The sequence below is a fragment of the Lissotriton vulgaris genome, chromosome 6, assembly GCF_964263255.1.
Source record: "Lissotriton vulgaris chromosome 6, aLisVul1.2, whole genome shotgun sequence".
NCBI classification, from domain to species: domain Eukaryota; kingdom Metazoa; phylum Chordata; class Amphibia; order Caudata; family Salamandridae; genus Lissotriton; species Lissotriton vulgaris.
In genome coordinates this window covers 490,290,612-490,309,020 of record NC_141694.1, presented here as the reverse complement: position 1 = coordinate 490,309,020, position 18,409 = coordinate 490,290,612, and the positions used below count along the sequence as shown (strand labels likewise).

Below are 18,409 nucleotides of genomic sequence, written 5' to 3'. Positions count from 1 at the left end.
AAAGAAAAGGTGTGTGTCTTTAAAATAGAGTAATGTGTCTTTAAGATTAAAGTGCATCGCTTTGCCGCACCGGAATTAATACAGCAGGTGAAAAGCAGTTTCCGGGCTATCCTCCGACTTAATCCAGTCATAGAGCTTCTGAGAAACACTTTAAATGCCGCGTACACCAATAAGTTAAGAAAACGGGGGCAGACAAATCACAAAGCTGTGCCTGTCAGCAATGTAGAGATTGACAAGACTTGGAACATCCGCAAACAGGCAGAAGAATGGCGCACTGCTGTGCTTGTCTGTGACAAAAAACAGTGTCTATTTTCAATAATCAAACCTTGCCACTGCGGGCAAGGAAGCTGCAACAACCACAGACAGGGATAAAATGAAGAACGCTGTGCATGTTAGCAATATTGGAAACCACTGAAATTCCTAAATTTTGGCCTGCCAGCGGTAAAATGGGCACCGCTGAATTCCTCACGTAAGAGCTGCACAGCGAGAACTCCCCACATTCTCTACATAAATCGAACGGATGAATAGGCGGGACTCTCCTCAAAAACACCCCATACGCAACAGATCGAATTTTACGTATGGCCAAGAACGCTGTGAAGGAACACACACATGGATGTGCCACAGAATTCCTGCACGCTGTGGTTATGCTCCAAACATCGATATCACAACGGCAGCGGGCTTACTTAGAGGCAATCTTCAACTGGCTCACTGATAACCAGGTGGCGGAAAGGCCAGAAACAGCACTGCATAGGCATGAAACATTCTCTGAGACAAGATGGAAATCAGTGGACAGCACCCATAGTGTGAAGTTGGCAGTCCCGTTATCCCGCATCGAGGAAATGTTAGTCAAAACTAAGGGTATAAAATGGTTCTCCACCATTGACCTAACGTCGGCGTACCACCAGATAGCGCTACATCCGGAGAGCAGGAAGCTGACGTCATTTATAACTCCCTTTGGATGTTACCAATTCTGCAGAATGCCTTTTGGTCTTGCCTCGGCAGCGGCCGTCTTCCAGAAACTCATGCACCGCCTCTTCAAAGACATGGAAGGTATCCAATACTTCCAAGAGGATATCCTGGTGATGGGTAGAGACCGGCGGGACCATGACACCAAGTTGGCCAGAGTACTGGAAGATAAAGGCCTAACCGCAGAGTGGGAAAAGTGCCGTCTAGGGATGGCTTCAGTCACCTATCTAGGACATCAAATTGGAGAACAAGGCATCACACCAAAGAAGGAGAATGTGAAAGCAATATGTGACGCTCCACCCCCCTCCAGCAAGGAAGAAGTCTAGGGATGGCTGAGTACTACAGCAAGTTCGTACAGCACTTTGCCACCAAGACTCACCACATGAGGCAACTCACGAGAGAGAAGACGGCGTTTGAATGGACGGAAGAGACGCAGAAGGAGTTTGAATGCATCAAGAGGGATGTTGTTCGGGCCATTCCCCTCCAGGGGTACGATCCACAAGGTCAAACGGTGCTGACGACGGACGCCAGCGATAAAGGGCTGGGAGCAGTCCTAATGCAAGACAGGGGTAGCGTAATAATGGAGACACTGAGCTTTGCATCCAGAGCCCTGACAGACACAGAAAAAAAGTTTAGGGTCATCGAAAAAGAAATGCTTGCAGTAGTGTGGGCCATGGGCAGGTTTCGCCAGTTCTTATGGGGCACAAGGTTCGAACTTAAAACGGACCACAAACCATTGGTGAGAGTGCTCACGTCCAGTGGGCATGTGAGTGCCACTCCCAGAATTGCCAAAATGACCCTTAAACTATTGGAGTATCGCTACGATGTGAAGTACATCCCGGGAAGCAGGAACAAGGTGGCAGACTACCTGAGCAGGGTTGCAGAGATGGAAATAGCCAACGAAGAAAAGGAAGGGAGTGAAGAGATGGTGGCATTGATGGAAGACCCGGAGAAAGTAATAAGCAATCAAGAATGGAAGGAAGCATACAAGGAGGACATGAACATCCAAGAGGTGATGGAACGCATAGTGGGAGTATGGCCCGAAAAAAGGCACTTGCGAGGAAACTTGAGGAAATACTAAGAAGTGAGAGAAGAACTGCCCCTGGATGACAAGGGAGTGTTCGTATACAGAGGTGATAAAGTGGTACCCCGAGAGGGGCTAATTCCTAGGCTACTAGCAATACTGCATAAGGGCCATCTAGGCATTGGGAAAACTAAACTGAGGGCCAAACAAGAATACTGGTGGCCAGGCATCGACATACAAACGGAACGACATGTAAGAGACTGTGACCAATGCCAGCGTGCAGATAAGACGATGACACCATTGAGGCCGGCCTTGGGAAAATTCGCCGCCCGAAAATCCATGGGAGGAACTCTCCATTGACATACTAGGACCAATATTAGACGACCAAGGAACTCCGAAATATCTGTGTGTCATAGTGGACAGGTACTCTAAATGGCCTGAAGTTCACATCCAAGAAGAGATGGATACGGAGACCATACTTAAGTTCCTCACAGCGACCTTCCTCAGGGAGGGTATTCCCAAGTCCATATTGAGTGACAATGGTCCTCAATTCACATCAGAAAAATGGCTCAAATATATAGAGAGGAATGGGATCACCTCCAAACACACGTCAGTATATCACCCCGCTGGGAATGGACAAGTGGAACGATTCAATAGAGTACTAATGGAGTCCATCCAGGCAGCCATCATGATAGGAAAGGACTGTGAAAAAGAGATTTTACACATGATTTGGGCCTACCGCATCACACCCACAAGTACGGGGTACAGCCCCTTCCAGATCCTCAGAAGCAGAGATCCCTTCACTAAAGACAATTTGGCATGGAAAGAGAAAACGGTTACAAGCAAATGGTCTCCTGCCGTAGTACTGAAAAATCTGGAAAAAGCCCAAATCATATATACAGAACATTATAACAAAAGAAAAAATGTAAAGGACACATCTTTGGAAGAAGGAGAATGGGTGAGGGTTAAGCTGGCGGTGTTACAGAAAATGGGTGACAGTAAATACAGCCGACCCCTACAAGTAAAAGAAGTATATGACCGAGCAGCGATGCTCAGTGATGGGAATGTGTGGTCCCAGGATCGCATGGCTCGATGCAACAAGATCATCCAATGGACTTCTGGGATCGGGAACAGGAGGCGATGGATCAGAGTACATCAGAGACTGAGCACCCCACCCTGGAAGGATACATGGCAGGCGCAGAACCAAAGTTGGAGCAAGGAGGCAGCGAAACTCCCAGAGCTGAGATACCGAGTTGAGAGAGGAGAGAGACGTCCTGCAGAGAGAGCCCGGGTACCCAAGAAGGGAGAGAGAAGGGGTCCAGGGTGGCCAGCGGGAGAGAAGTGACGTCCACCCCGGTAAGACGCAGGAGGGGGGGCCGATTGATTGTAAGACCTTCCAGGTTCGGAGGCTATGAGATGGGTGAAGGTTAGTAATCCCCCCAAAGACTGTTTCTTCACATGTGATACAGAAGGGGGAGATATGTAGAGTTGGCAGTCTAGTGTTCACGCTACGTGAGGACGTAGCGTGAATGGCGGCCATTTTGGGTCACGCGCAAGTAGCGCGATTTCGGCGCTGGAGCTGGCGTAGGGAGCAGCAAGCTCGGCGCTCTTAGTAGGACATACATTATTTAAATAAATAGCGGTTCAAACACTTATTGTGTCCTGTCATCATTGAGGGGAAGCTCATCCTCAACACATAGGTGCTATATAAATGAAAATCCACCGAATACAGTTCAATTTCAAGGAACTGTCAGGCAGACAGATGCAGAGACATAGATCACAGGGGTGGAAACACCAGGCTGCCCCCTGCACAGAGTGGCGGCTCCTCTGCTAAGGTGGAGGAGCGTCACCCCATTGCTTTAAGAGCAGTGCAGCAGACAAATAAAATTCTAATAACATTGCTATTATCATTTTATTTGTCACTAGGGGCTGGGTTATGGCGGGTGGGGCTGGGATTACAGGGGAGGAGTGGTTTGCCCACTCCAAGTGAGCAGGACTGCTTGGCTGGCCCTCCTAGCCCGGCCAAACAGTCCTTTGCACTTGGCATCTTCCTCACCACGATTGCTTTACACTGCCTGGTGAGGAACAATAAAGCCTCACAGTCCCCGTCTGAGCGCCAAACCACAGTGCTCATACCAATTACAATGCCGCATTCAGGTGTTGTGATTGATGTTAGGAATTAGGTCTGGTCCGCTTTCTATGGCCATGCTTTGCCATCACATGACCTGCCTTGCTGGGACTTAAGACCGGCCCTGCCCATGAACCAGTGCTTGGTATCTTAGTATATTGGGTTCCAGGTTCTGGGGGTTCACAGGCTCGTGTTCCCTATCAATTTTCCTGGTTTTCGATTCCCGTTTGTTTTTTCCTTTGTTTGAACCCTTGTCCCCCTTTTTTGGAACTTTTGGTTATCCTCGAGTCATTGTGTTAGTGACCCTGCCTCTGGAGCTCGGTTTGTGACTTTCGTTACGTTGAATTATTGAGGGATTGCTGGGGCTCCAGCCCCCTCGGACACTCATCAAAAGAAGAAGCGCGGCGCATTGGGACTTCTTGTGTGAAGAGAGGAGCCACCCGGAACACGCCACGAGATTGCAGAGTAGCGCGCTCAGCTTCCGCATTTTGCGTACCTTTCCACATCGTTGTGTGCTGCTTGGTCGTTTTCCGACGCGCGGGCAGAGCCAGAATAGCGCGAGCTTGCGCCGGACGCTGTGTTTCGTTTTTTGTGTCCTTCTTGCCCCCGTGCCATATATTCTTTCTTAAGTCTGTCCCTAGGGTTTTTTTTATGCCATTTGTTTGGCTTTTTCCCCCTAAACACGTTTCCAGAGACCTGTGAACAGAAAGCTTCTTGAAGTATCCCCCTGGACAAACGAAGACCGTTATTGAGAGTCAATCGTTTTCCTGCTACCTGCAACTCCCGAGGCCAATCCTGTCTTTATAACAAGTAAGGAGGTTGTGTATTCTATATGGCAGAGTGTGGTCATGGATTAAGGAGGGAGGCTGTTTAGTGGGATTTGGGGGCACAAGAAGTAATTGTGTATATTACTCCTTCAGGTACAGAAGCATGGAGGTGGTAGCAAGCAATTGGTCTGCTGTCCAATTCTCTGGTGAAGCTGTCCTGTCGTCTCTTTCCCTTGTTTTGTTTTCCCACCCCATGTCCTGGGCTCAGGTGTTGTCTCATGGTTATATGTCTTATGAGTGACATTTGAGTCAGGGTAGTGGATTGGGCCATACTACGTTAATGCAATGTTTGGGCCGGTGGAATCTAACAATTGACTTAGGGGAGGGAGCCTGTGTGCTTCCTTCTGCTACAGAAGCAGAGAAGAAGGTGGCTGAAGTGACAGAAGAGGAGAGATGTCCGGCAGCAAAAGGTAAGTTGATTTAAAAAAAAATTGTCTCCACACTCCTCCCCTCTCCCGCCCGCCACTCCCGTCCCCTGCCAGCCACCAGTGCCCGCACAGTGTTTGTTCGTAGTAGTCGCCAATGAAACAAAGTGTGAAAGAAGAAACCGGATAATCCAGATGTGGCAGGTAAGTTAATTATCTTGATAGATCTTCCCAACTGCCACATAAGCTCCCTCATCCATAAATGTGCAAATCTGACTCTGGTACATCAACATTCCAGAGGTTCCATGTAAGCATGGGCGGAAAATCCGTTTCGCTCGCGGATTTTGCGGATTTTCGGTAAATTCGCAATCCGCGAGATCCGCGAATCTCCCGCAAAATCCGCAAATCCGCGAGCAGCGGATTTTATGGCTTGCTCGCACTGTTCGCGTGAGTTCGCGGCTTGCCAGTACAACTTCGCACCCCGCGAGTAAGTGCTAAATTGCAGAAATACGATCTTAGCAAAACTGAAACTACTTACCAGGTTCAAAAGTTCAGGCTCATCATTAGTAGCCATTTCCTGTAGTGCTTCCTGAGGGGCCCCTCCAGAGTTCAGTTGCCAGTTGCAACTATTATGTGACCCTGCTCTGAACCTCAGAATAGTTACACATATGCCACAAAGGTCCTGAATTATAGCTAAGGGAGACAAGCAGGAGCCAGGCTGGAAGTTAAAATCCATTAATCAGCCCCTAATTCATTATTGTCAGTTGGGGCAGGGCAGGTGTTGTAACTAATTTTGCAACAATGAAAGCACTTAGCAAGTGCAAAAGATCACTAATCAGGAAGCACTAAGGAAGCAGGTGCCAGCTAAAAAAATATTCTGTGACACATTAATCAGCCCCAAATTAATTCAGGTCACTTGAGGCAGGGAAGGTGTGCTTTGCTTTGCCGAAAATAATGTACACTGGACAACCAGAGGGTGTGGTGAAGTAAACAGAGGGTGGCATGGGTGGGCCAGAGGGTGGCATGAGTAGTCAGAGAGTGGCAGTGGTGACAGAGAGTGGCAGTGATGAAGAAGAGTGTCCCAAACAGGCTGGACACGTAGAAACAACAAGTTCGCAAAACTTGCGACCCGACAGGTAAGTTCGCAAATTGCGAAATTGTAAAAACCCTCGCGAACTGGCAGAAACACGCGCGAACACAAAAAAAAAAAATCCGCAAATTCGCGGGAATTCGCGGATTTTGCGGATTGCGAGTTCGCAAATCCGCAAAATTCGCGAACGCGAGATTCGCAAAATTCGCCCATGCTTAGTTCCATGTCCCATCCAATGTTCTGGAAATAACAGGGATGGCCTAGGGCAAACCATCTTACATTTTATTAAGCTATGTGTTTGCATCAATTAATATAAATTAAAAGAGGACTATAATAACAAGGTGGAATGTTCACCCAGTGACAAAGCCCACAATTACACTGACTGGTCAAGCAGTAAAAGTCAAAGCATAGATTATATAGCTTACTCTAACTTTTGACCTGTACACCATTCAAATACTTCTTTTGATATTTAATACAAATCTAATCTAATGGTGAAGTCAGATTTGTATAAAATAGGTTGGAAATATAACTTTCAGAAAGTTACCCTGCCTAAAGCTGCTGGAGAATAATTTGCTTCAGCCCTCCACCAACTGTCCAGCTAGTACTTGGCCTGAATGAGGTTATGAAAGCTGTTGCCAGAGCGGAGACAAAAGCCTGGTAGTAGGGTGGTGTGTTTCATCCCCTAGCATGTGACCAGTTGGGGTGGGCCCAGGACCTCAATTATCTTCAATGGGATCTACCTTTCCACAAGTAAGTGTCAGGTGACACCTGGAAAGTCCCCAACCTTTGTTTGCCTCGCTAGGCTGCTATCAGAACCAGTGTTGAGTGCCTACAGAGGAAGGGACTGCTCATTGCCCTGGCCACACTTCTGGGTGGGCACACAGGCTCTGCATAAGGGGAGAATGCTTTCCTCATCTTCACCTTTAAGATTCTCCACTAGGGAAATGCAGCAAAGGTGGGCAGGCTACCCTTGGGAATATTTACTCATTGGTTAGGGAAGAACCAGGAGTTACACAGTCCATGGTACCAAGCATAAATGTGTTACCCCAAGGCACAAACCTCGGAACACTTCCTGGACCTGTGAAAGATCAGAAGAGGACTCTGACTCTGTCCATGAACTGAGAGGAGCCCTGAAGGACTGGACTTGCTTTCACTTGTACCCACGACAAAGATGTCTGCTTCAAGGGTCAGCTTGCTGACCTCCTGTGTGGCTACAGGGATGCTGCAAGAGGCCTTTTTGTCTGAGCTGCCCAGCTGACAAATGGCAAGGGACCTCAACAAGCCTTTGATATTGGCCTCTACTTGACTTCCTGATATTTTTTAAGTGCCCTCCCCAGAGAAACTGGGGTCGCCAAAAGTGTACTCCTGTGATTGTTTTGCCATCGGACATAAGTCTGGAAACCTTTAAAAACTTTTCCTCCTGTATTCCAGAGCTTCAGCAGGACCCACCAAAAAAAGTATGCGATTATCAGTTGCCTTGGTATCAAATGAGAATCGTCTGGGCAATCCCAGAGACTCTCAAGGGTAAGAGATTGCAACTTTTTTCTTATATCACATAAAAATGGATTCCTCAAGTGTCTAGATGATTTTAAAATCGTTCTGAGAGGTGCTCTATAGTGCTCAAGCTCTAATGTTGTCCATAATCTATGCCAGAATAGTAATGGGCTCGACTGAATTGTAAATAAAATGGTGTATAGGCCCATGTCTTCCATTTATTGGAGAGTTGGAGAACTACATGGAAGATTTGTTAAGTTCTTGAGGAAGTAGTTCTCCACTGATGATAGCTTGTTAATGGGTGCGTGGTCCCAAATCTCTGCTCCATAAAGGGTGGTAACTTTTGCCCTAGCCTTATATACCTCTAGCGCAGCTGCTGCACTTGTTGGATTTTACTTTCTTGCCATCTTTAAAATAGCCCCAGTCTCCTGCCGTAATTTCAACACACCTTTGCCTATGTCTGCCTTTCAACTAGGATTATGCAACAGGGTCAACTCCAAATAAATAAAATCAGAAACCTGCTCTAGAGGAGTATTAATTAGCAGTTATACTTAGTTTAGTTAATTTATCGATATTGTATACCATATATCTGGTCTTGTTTATATTAAGCTCTAGACCACAGTCAGCACAGAACATCAGGAAATGAGTCAAAATTGATTGGAGTCCTTTTGGGGTATTTGAGATAAGGAGGGTGTCATCTGTGAATTATAACATGGGGAATTTCACAGCACCAATCCTGGGGGCGTCTTCGTTTCGGGTATTCAAGGGTTCTGCCAGCTCATTACCAAACAAAGAGAAAAGATCCAGAACTGAAATGCAGTCTTGCCGCACTCCTATATCTATTCAAAAGGCTTAAGTTTCTTCCCCATTCCTCCTTTATCTCGCCCACACTAAGTTGTTTTCATGCATTTTTATTAAGATTTCTAAGATGTCACTTGGTAGGTTTTCCCATAGAATCAATTGAAATAAAACATTTGATCTAGGGTACTTACTTTAGGGCAAAAGCCTGCTTGCAGATTTGTAAATATATTATTTGTCAGTGACTAATCTGAAAATGTTACCAGGACCTGTTGACGAAAGATCTTTTGGAGCCCATCAATTAAGCTGATAAGTCTAGTTCCTGGGTTTATCCTGCCAGCCTTTCTTGTAGAATGGAACGATCTCTGCACTATGCCAAGGGTCAGGTATTGGGCGCCTTCTTAAAATTGCCCTTGTTATGAAGTTTTAATATGTGGCCCAAAGGCCCAGGCTCTGAAGCGTAAAGGTTGGAAGTAATGCAATCTGGGCTAAGGACCTTTATTAGCAATGATTGATTTCAGCGACCCAAAGGAATCTACTTAGGACATCTAAAGGGTATCTACTTTCCCCTTGGTGGTAGTGGAAGGGGTTTCTCTAGACCTATTGATATGGGCACAGCCATCATTGGTATTATATAGCTCTGTGAAAATAGTAATCTACTTACAAGGTTCAATGTGAACGACTACTGGGCTGGCAGCGGGGCTGCAGCCACGTGTCAAAATGGCCCGAAATGCTTTGGAGTCCCCCAGCATTGCTACATGTATTAAATCTGCCCAAACCTTTGCCTCCCAGACACTGAGCTTGATTGTGCCTGCCTTATACATTTTACAAGCCTCAGGAACACTACTTTGGTCTCCTGCTTTTATACAACCTAGGAGTAGAGCTTTTGCTTTCCTACACTTAGCTGTTTGAGGCGGCTTCTTATTTGATTTCCTAGGTTCTCTTGAAATCAAATCCCTTATCAATATGACTGGAGATGTCACTCTCATCATGCAATGTGTTATTTTCTCTACAGCAGTCCCCACATTAGAGTATACATGTTCCAAAACTTCAGGATGAGCCTTGACACGCTTCCATTTTAGGGCCTTTTTCATATTGCAGAGGACATTTCTCGATATACTAGGCTTTATTACTTCTAAGTGGGATTTAAATAACCCAATAAATTCAAATTTCAGGGCATTGTGGTCACTATCCCCCCTATCCACTACAACCATGCCACCCATGTAAGCTCAGAGGGAAAGAAATATACAATCAATTCTACTTGAGCTGTTCTAATGTCTATAGGTCATAGCACCTTATTGATCTGAAGGGGACCTCGCATTACAGGCTCTTAACCCAATTCTTAATGTGATACCCAGCAACTCTAATGCCAAGGTTGAACATTTCTCTGGTTGGGATTTGGGAAATACCTATTCTTGGGATATTCCGTAAGGCATTCTCCTTGTCATTATAAAATCACCTGCCACTATTTTATGATCTTTCATAACGCAAGGAACGTAACTGTTTATCCCAAAATCCTAAAATAGGCGATTCATTGTTCGTATCCTGCGGCCTATTATACACATTAAAAAGATAAAGTCAGGCATTATCTGTAGATTGTTGGAGTCTGAGATGATCAGGTATGATTCATAGATCCATAGAGTAAATTGATTTTGCAATTCAGCGAGTTTTTCACCCATATTAAAAATCCCAATAATGGACGACCTCTCTCCTGGATCAAAGCAGGACATGCAGAACTGGAGGAGCCACATCTGAAACAAGATTCAGCCAATAATATCTCTTTCCAAGGTGAGTCTTCCCACTTCTTCCAATACAGAGTTAGGAAGCAGGATTCCTTATTTTCTTCTCAATTGAGGCTGCATATCCCAGGATACAAGGCTCTTCAGATGGTACAATGTTTCCTGCTAGAATTCTATGCAACGCCAGCTCAAACCTGTATTCCTCATTAGCTTCACTTCCCGTTCCCAGAATACACTTCATAGACCAGGAATTATCATCTCTCCTACAGAAAAAGCCATAGCTCAATGCAATCCTCATCCGTCAGGATTAATAAGTAAAAATGTTCCTCGTGGACAAAACAGTTGGAGGCTTCCATCTGGTAATCAATCTCAAAGAATTCAACACTTGGATCATTTAAAGCCATTTCAAAATGGAGGAAAAAACATTTGTTAGAAGACCTTCTAAGAGAAGGTGAGTTCATGGTCTGCTTAAATCTGAAGAATGCCTACTTGACAGTGACTATCTTTCCTCCACATCTAATTTCAACGACAACATCTTACCTACTAATTCTTGGCAATGCCCTTTGGGCTATCATCAGCTCCTTGGGGCCTAACTGGAACTACTAAAACCTGTGGTAGAGTTCTTAAGAGCCAGAAATATCTGACTGACCTGAGTCAACTCATAAACCACTTGAACTTCATAATTTTCCTTTGGCAGCTCTAGGGTTTGTCATCAACTACAAAAAATCTGAACTCCTTCCGGCTCAGCAAATGACCTTTCTAACCTTCATCATAGATTCAGTTTCAACCATGTAAGCTCTTCCAATCCAAACAATCAGAGCAATAAAAAGGGAGATCTGCAAGGCTCCTGCAAGGTCAATGCTAACCCTTCGTTGGCAGGCGAGATTGTGGTCCTAATGGCATTGTCCATTCAGGCAATTTTTACGGGCCACTCTGCAACACCTAAAGACTGCTCATTTGCATAAGAGCTTGTCTCATTCAGATCAAGTAACCCTCACTACAGATGTGCATCACGAACTGCAATAGTGGCTCAACCACATGCATGATTAGGATGGGAAGGCCATTTTGGTCTCGTTACAGACATGGTGGTGGAATACAATGACAGTCGTTGGGGTTGAGGTGCTTTCTACAGTGAGGTAACAGGGGGACAATGCTTCGGATCAGAACACTCTTTACACATCAAGTGCGTGGAGTTGTGAGCAGGGTCCTTCGCTATTTGTTCCTATTCTCCTCAACAAGTGCAATGTTGCTTCTTACAGAAAATGAACAGTGCTTCAGCAGTCCAAAAGGTAAATCGTTTGGGAGTCATGCATTTGTGCCTCCTACCAAATTTTGGTGCTAGTTCTTTGCCTCCTGGGTGCTCAGAATTCAGTGGTAAACTGGGATTCCCTGCAACCCAGAGATGCCAGTGAGTGGAAACTGGATCCGACCCTGTTCCCCAAGATTATGTGGAAATGGGGCCCTTGTCAGATGGACCTGTTTGCATCTTGTCTAATATTCCAATTACCATCCTTCTTCAGTTTTAGACACAATCCTCCAGCTTTAGTGATGGATGCATTCTTGCAGAAGATGCTTGGACTGAACTATACCTTTCCCCTAAACTCTAGTCTGCTGAGAATAGCCCTTCAACTCTGACATCAGTCTGCAGAATTGCTACTGATCTCTCCCCAGTGGAGAACACAGAGTTAGTTTCCAACTCTACTGGAGCATTCTTGCGATTACCCTCTCCTCCTTCCTTGGTTCGCGATGCTCCTCTATGACTCTCTAGGGTGTCAACACCCTTTAGTCAGACCATAGCAGTTGAAACTAAGCATAGAGACTTTCTGGAGGTGCCTGCCAGTGTCATGACTTTTGGACTTCGACCTCATTGACAAAGCATGGACGGTTCTGACACATAGGCGATACCAAGTAGCATGGAAACAATGGTCTTGCTGGTGCATGGAATGGAGTTTGGATCCTGTGGCAGTGGATGTGATTTATTTTATTAACTTTTTGGCCTCCTTGGTTTCCTACCGTCTTTCCAACGGAAACATCCATTGTTACAGATAAGCAGTTTCTGGCAGTCATCTTCCCCTTGCCAACAGGCCTGTAGAACACCCTCTTGCCTCTAAACTTCTCAGAGGTGTGTGCCTTACTACGTCACACCTCTATATTCTTCCCTTAGGGATGTTTTTTCGGTCCTTAAATTTCTTCAGACCTGGCCAGAAAAATCCCTGCTATTCAAAAAAGAGCTCTCTGCAAAACTGACACCTTTTTTGTGTTTTGTGTCTACTCTCTTGTAAATGAGTCTCTGACATTCGTGGTCTTGATCTGTCTGGTAGACCCTTCATCCCGAAGTGAGTAACATTTCTGATTACCAAAAGAACGAAGTCAGCAGCCACACAGGTGGTATTTCCAGCAGCTCCAAGAGACCAGCAACTTTGTGTTGTTCATGGTCTACAAGAGTTTGTAAAGCGTACTGACCCTCTACGGAGCTCCACAACTAGTCCACTATTAATTTCTTTGTTACGGTCTCATACCCTTGTGTCTTGCCCTACACTATAGCGGGTTGGGTAAAATTGCTTCTTTAGGAACTTGGGGTACACACTTTCATTTTTAGGGCACATTTAGCCTATGGAGCCACGGCCTCAAATTTGTTTGCTGGAGAAGCACACTTTGAAGAAATTATCCACATGGCTGATTGGCCCTCAGATTCCATGGTTAATGAATTGTACCATAGCCAGTAAGCAACCCTTATTCTATGGTGGTTGAGAAGCTTTAAACTTGAATTATCTGAAGCTTCCAGTCCGAACATAGAATCGTAAACATTATAGCATTTGTCTACACTAATTTTCAATGATATTAAGGACATGGAGGCGAAAATTATCTCACCCCGCAATTGTATAACTGAACACTTTCCTGTCATGTTTTTATATTGTCAATGTATTTCTTAAATACTATCGTTCATATGTTGATTTCAATTGACCCCCAACCATATATTTATATAGTGCAGACATTTAGGTGTTTATTTTCAGTTTCAAATCATAAGCAAGAATGAAGCCATAATTTCTGATACCTAAGAAAGGGATTTCTCACAGCAAGAAGAGGTGGTGCTTATATTGTTCACCCTGTTTACAGAGCTACATGAGTGTTGATTGGTTATCAGTCTATTATGTGACTTGTAGTTCGTGTTGGAACTCTGGGTTTTGTAGTTTTTTCCTACTGCAATTATATGGTTCTTTTGTTTGTTTACATGCTACTATCATAATAAAGGAAGAGGAGAATACATAATCTTCACCATAGTGTCCTTAATAGAATTGAAAATTCTTGTTCATGAATGCAATAACATTTTTGATTGAAAACTATATTCATTTTTTGTAGAACAATGTCAGAATTTACTCCTTCCTCTTATAACTGCTGTCATGTTCTCTGCTTTAACCCATAGTGTACTGTTAGTGTGCCTTTATTCTACAACACACTGTGGATATGCCTTTTTGGCGAAAGTGCACTTGGCAAACTATGCAATACAATTTTGCTCAACTTCTTCCATTGTTCAGAAAGTGAAGGTTTTTTAATGCCTCTTGGCATATTGTATAACATAATATAATATAACAGAAAAGAACATATGGAAACAACACCCTTTCTCTTGTTCGGTGATTGAGAAATGTTCTAATGCCCCTGATTAACTGTGATGCTGGACCACAAATCTGGACATAAACACAATGCACTGTGGGTTGAAAAAGGAATTGGTTTTCCTTTTTCTTGTTGCTGAACCAAGTCTATATATTTGTAATCTCTGCCCCTTATCCAAAATAGGACATAAGAAGATGGATTCCAGGAAGTTGCTGGGGAATACTGCTGGCTCATAGAGAAAACAGCAGCCTCCTCCAAGTCATGAACAATCAAATTACATGCAGTTCAATTCATCAGCAGAGATCCTGTGGTGGACCTACATGGGGGGTGTAACCTAAAACTCACAGCCTGTGATGCAAAACCGGAGTATAACTCACAATCTCCTTTGGAAAGCTGGTATCCTTTAGCACAATTTAAAAGACATGGCTTTCAAGAGACTATCTCAGTCCAGGCAAGTTAAGAACAATTTGGAATCTTGGTTATCCATTTTATTTTATTAATTTTGCCTACATGTCTATTTATGGTTAAATAATCAACTTTAGCATGCTAAATACATAGTAAGGTTAGTAGGCCTAAGATTACAGAAAGATAGACTCTTAGCCATATTATCTAGTGTTGTAGAATTATCATCAATTAAGAACAAAAAAAAGCATGAGCGATTCTGCCACATCTATATCTTACTAACACAGAAGAATCACTTTTAGTACAACAAGAAAAACTAACAAGGATTCAGGGCTCTTCGAGGGTTGCTGAACAGAATGCCTGACAATGACAAATGACATTTACAAATGACAGAATTAGGAACCTACTTCAGTAATTAATAAGACTCAAGTGTTGAGGGAGAAGCAACATCTCTTTATTTGATATCCATCTTAACCTCTATTCACAACATGATCACCTATCAACTATTGTCTAAACTCACAACCTAACCTTTCTAGATTCTCAAAGGGGGGAGTATGAGGTGGTCAGAGGCGTCATTACTCACCAGGCCCCCTGGTTTCTCAGGGCTACAAACTTGTGCTGCAACATTTCCTTATAAATTTAAAGCAAAGTTGTATTTTTTTTTTTAATGACGAGGTAGCTAACAAAGCTAACACAAATAGATGGCACCAGATACTGTATCAACCAAGTTGTTTCTATTCTTGCAAGACATTTTTTTTAAAACATTGAATTAGGTCCTCGGCCTATGAGCAGACCTGCTTTACTTTGTTGAACCGAGCTCCGCAAAAGCCTCTGGCAGGACTAAACCGCTCCCACGCACTTATGCATCTTGACTGGTCAAATTCACAGATATTCAGACTTGGTTAAGTCATTACCTTGTAATTTATCAAATCTATTTAATACCAACATAATTCAGAAATGTACACATTGCAGTGTTTGTTAAAAAAAATGAACTCGACAATATTATTTGGATGTGATTAGTGAGACAGACAAATGCTACTAGATTGTTCTGTTTCAGAAATAGAAATACATACTTACATTGTTTGATCGTAGAGAGACACGTCCTCCGCATCGTGCACAAAATTTTGTCCGACAGTAGGAACATATATGTCCACACCCATCTGCAAACTTTGTTTTGTGACATATTCCACATGTTGGTGCATCATCTTTGTGCTCTCCAGGATAACGACGAGTGTCTTCACTAATAGTTTTAATTTGCTCTTTATAGCTTTCAAACTGCTGATGTAATCTCCTGTATGAACAAAATATGCATTTAGGTCTGTAGAGTGCAACATTGAATGTAGTTTTAATTAACAATTGCATATTGTGTTTATGGTTTAAGAAATGACGATGTATACTCATTCTTGAAATTATCTCTCCCATGCAGTCAGCATTCTTTTCAGAGCACATTTTTAGCTTATAATTTCACCAGAGACAAGGCTGAAATCTTCAGCCTAGGATTTAATTTTGGATATGCATCAGATTGGGTATTGTCTAGTCTCCTTCACTTGTTTCAAGTCAACCTTCTGTTCAGGGGGGGATCCCATTTGTAAATGGAATTGCCTGGCGCAAAACTCCAAATCTGATCAGTAGAGGAACACCTGGCTTGATTGTCAAGCCCTGGTACAAGGAACATCATGATTAGGCATCAATAAATACATTCACCTTGGTGTTTAGAGTTTTTGTTATCAAATTGTTTGTAATAAGCAAGCAATCTCTAAACTACACTGATCCATATCAGGTAGTAATAGGGCTCTAGCTACCACTAATCAATTACTTGTGATAAAGTTGTCAACTGTCACTGAAAAGCACCCAAATGTGTGCCCCTTTAGCACTACCTCTAAGAGCTCTTATTCCAAACCATGAGGTGCCAGTATGGTAATGCTGAGCTGCAGCAGCAGGCAAAAAGTAACTCAAAGCAAGCAAGGGTCAAAAGAGGAAGACAATAATTTGCTAATGACCCAATTTAGAAACTTCTGTTCCCCAAACAGCACTTGCATTTACATGTTTTTGTCCAAAGGGAAAGAAACTGGGACTAATGACAAGCCAACTTTCTATTAATCAGGTGCCTGGTTTGCCTCAATGACACTACTACTATGATTGGTGTGCTAAATCAGTAACCTGAGAAACACAAACTATCCAAACCAAACCTTCATCCATGTTTTTGCGATGGCAGGCACTGACTTGCCCCTAAATTAAATCAGTCACAGTTTCACAATCCAGATCCTTGAGACTGTTTTTACTGATCTAGGAACACAAGGCTAATTAGACAAAATACTTCAAGGTAGGACACAAGGCACTGCTGGTGGCAAAGCTGCCAATCCTACTCTGCAAAAACATGAAAACATCATCCCATCAGTGTAACACTGGGATTTGGATTATAAACAAGCAGCAATTTCTATAATACATTGGGATGTTAAGGTTTACACGAATTACACTGTTCATAACTGCATCGTCCTGCCTCGATTTCCTGAGTCACGCCCTTTGTCACCCTCTTCCAAAAAATGTATGCTTGAAAAATCTGGGATTATCGAGGGGTTTATGTTTGAGTTACAGTTTGCCAGACTGTAATGTTACAAAACTATGGCTCCCTTAAAAGGGAAACATTCTAATTAGCCTTGATTAAACGTTTTGACATTTATTTGGTGAAGCAACTAATAGAACGTTTCGCTTTTCATTAAATATTCATGATACTGAACAATAAGTTTTCAAAATAAAAGTTAGGTGAGGAGCATGCACTTAAGCTTCTGACATTTGTTGCACCCCTATGGCTGTAACAATATCAGTAGCGCAGGGGTTTTAAAGGGAAGGTGGGAAGTGGTGTTAGTATTTAAGCAGGTTGCAGTAAGTATTGCCTCAAAAGACAGGGAATCGCAGAGGGTTCGGGCAAACTTACGGTGTACACCCGTCAGTCCCAGAGGACAACAAGAAAGGCAAGCTAGAAAAAGGACAAGTAACATTTAGAATCACATGAGCAGTCGATTAAGGTACTATACATATTTTTAGGAATTAAACAAACCTTCACCTCTCAAGAATTCCTACTCAGTGCTAGCATACAGAAGTTCACATCTATGGTATCTTTACCAATCCAAATACATCACTTCAGCTATTTACTGAAAATTCTGCAGTGTAGGTATTTTGTGATGCCCTGGTTCGGGTGATTGCAGTCCTGTCCATGCCCATAAGAGAAAGTAATGTATTCATTTGTCACCACACATGAATTCTGTTGCGACCTCGTTTTAGAAACAGCATTGGACGAATTCGAATAGATTTCCAAGCAAAGAAACCAAACCGAGCTACCAGATTTCTTTCTTTGCAAACCTTTCACACATAGTTAGGGGGCAATACCAATCGAGAGAAAAACGCGCGTGATAGGATTTTGGAAAAAGAGGGGAAATCAACTCTTTGAAAAAACATTCTGAAAGGAGTGAGGCTGATGGTAAATGAGTGTGGAGGTGACTGAATCCGCTCAGAGGTAAAAAGGAGTAAAACAAAGAAATGAAAGTCATTAAAACTCAACAACTTACTTTAAAAAGACAAACACATTACTGTTTGGTAAAGAAAGTCAAAATAAAGTGTGATCAAAGGGAAAAATAAGGAGAGTTATGGCCCATAGTGGGTTCACTTTAATCACTATTATGCAAAAAATAGACTGGTGAAGTTAGGGTTGGAAAAAAATAAAAACACCGTCACAGAGGGACAATGTTTTTTATCATCAAAAAGATGACATGCAGGCAAAAGTATGACAAGATTGATCAATAAGGCACAATTACTTTGCCATAAATCTGGAATAGACATTTTTGTAGGACAGAAGCCACAAACAAGCATTACACACACAAGATTAATGCAATTCATATTTGAAAGGCAATTAGGGACGTAGCTGAAAAGCTAGTTGTTAGAGATTCATTCTTTGGCCCTATCACCC

The 18,409-nt window shown here is 43.2% G+C and overlaps 1 protein-coding gene across 13 annotated transcripts in view; it reads right to left on the bottom strand.

Moving 5' to 3' along the window:
* The window catches only part of RIMS1 (regulating synaptic membrane exocytosis 1), a 1,970,833-nt gene that overhangs the window by 1,598,574 nt on the left and 353,850 nt on the right, over nucleotides 1–18,409 (bottom strand). For all 13 annotated transcript variants that reach the window (XM_086926498.1, XM_086926484.1, XM_086926488.1 and 10 more), the window contains exon 2: nucleotides 15,523–15,736. In XM_086926498.1, coding sequence (XP_086782624.1) covers nucleotides 15,523–15,736 — 214 coding nt within the window. The remainder of the gene's footprint in view (nucleotides 1–15,522; nucleotides 15,737–18,409) is intronic.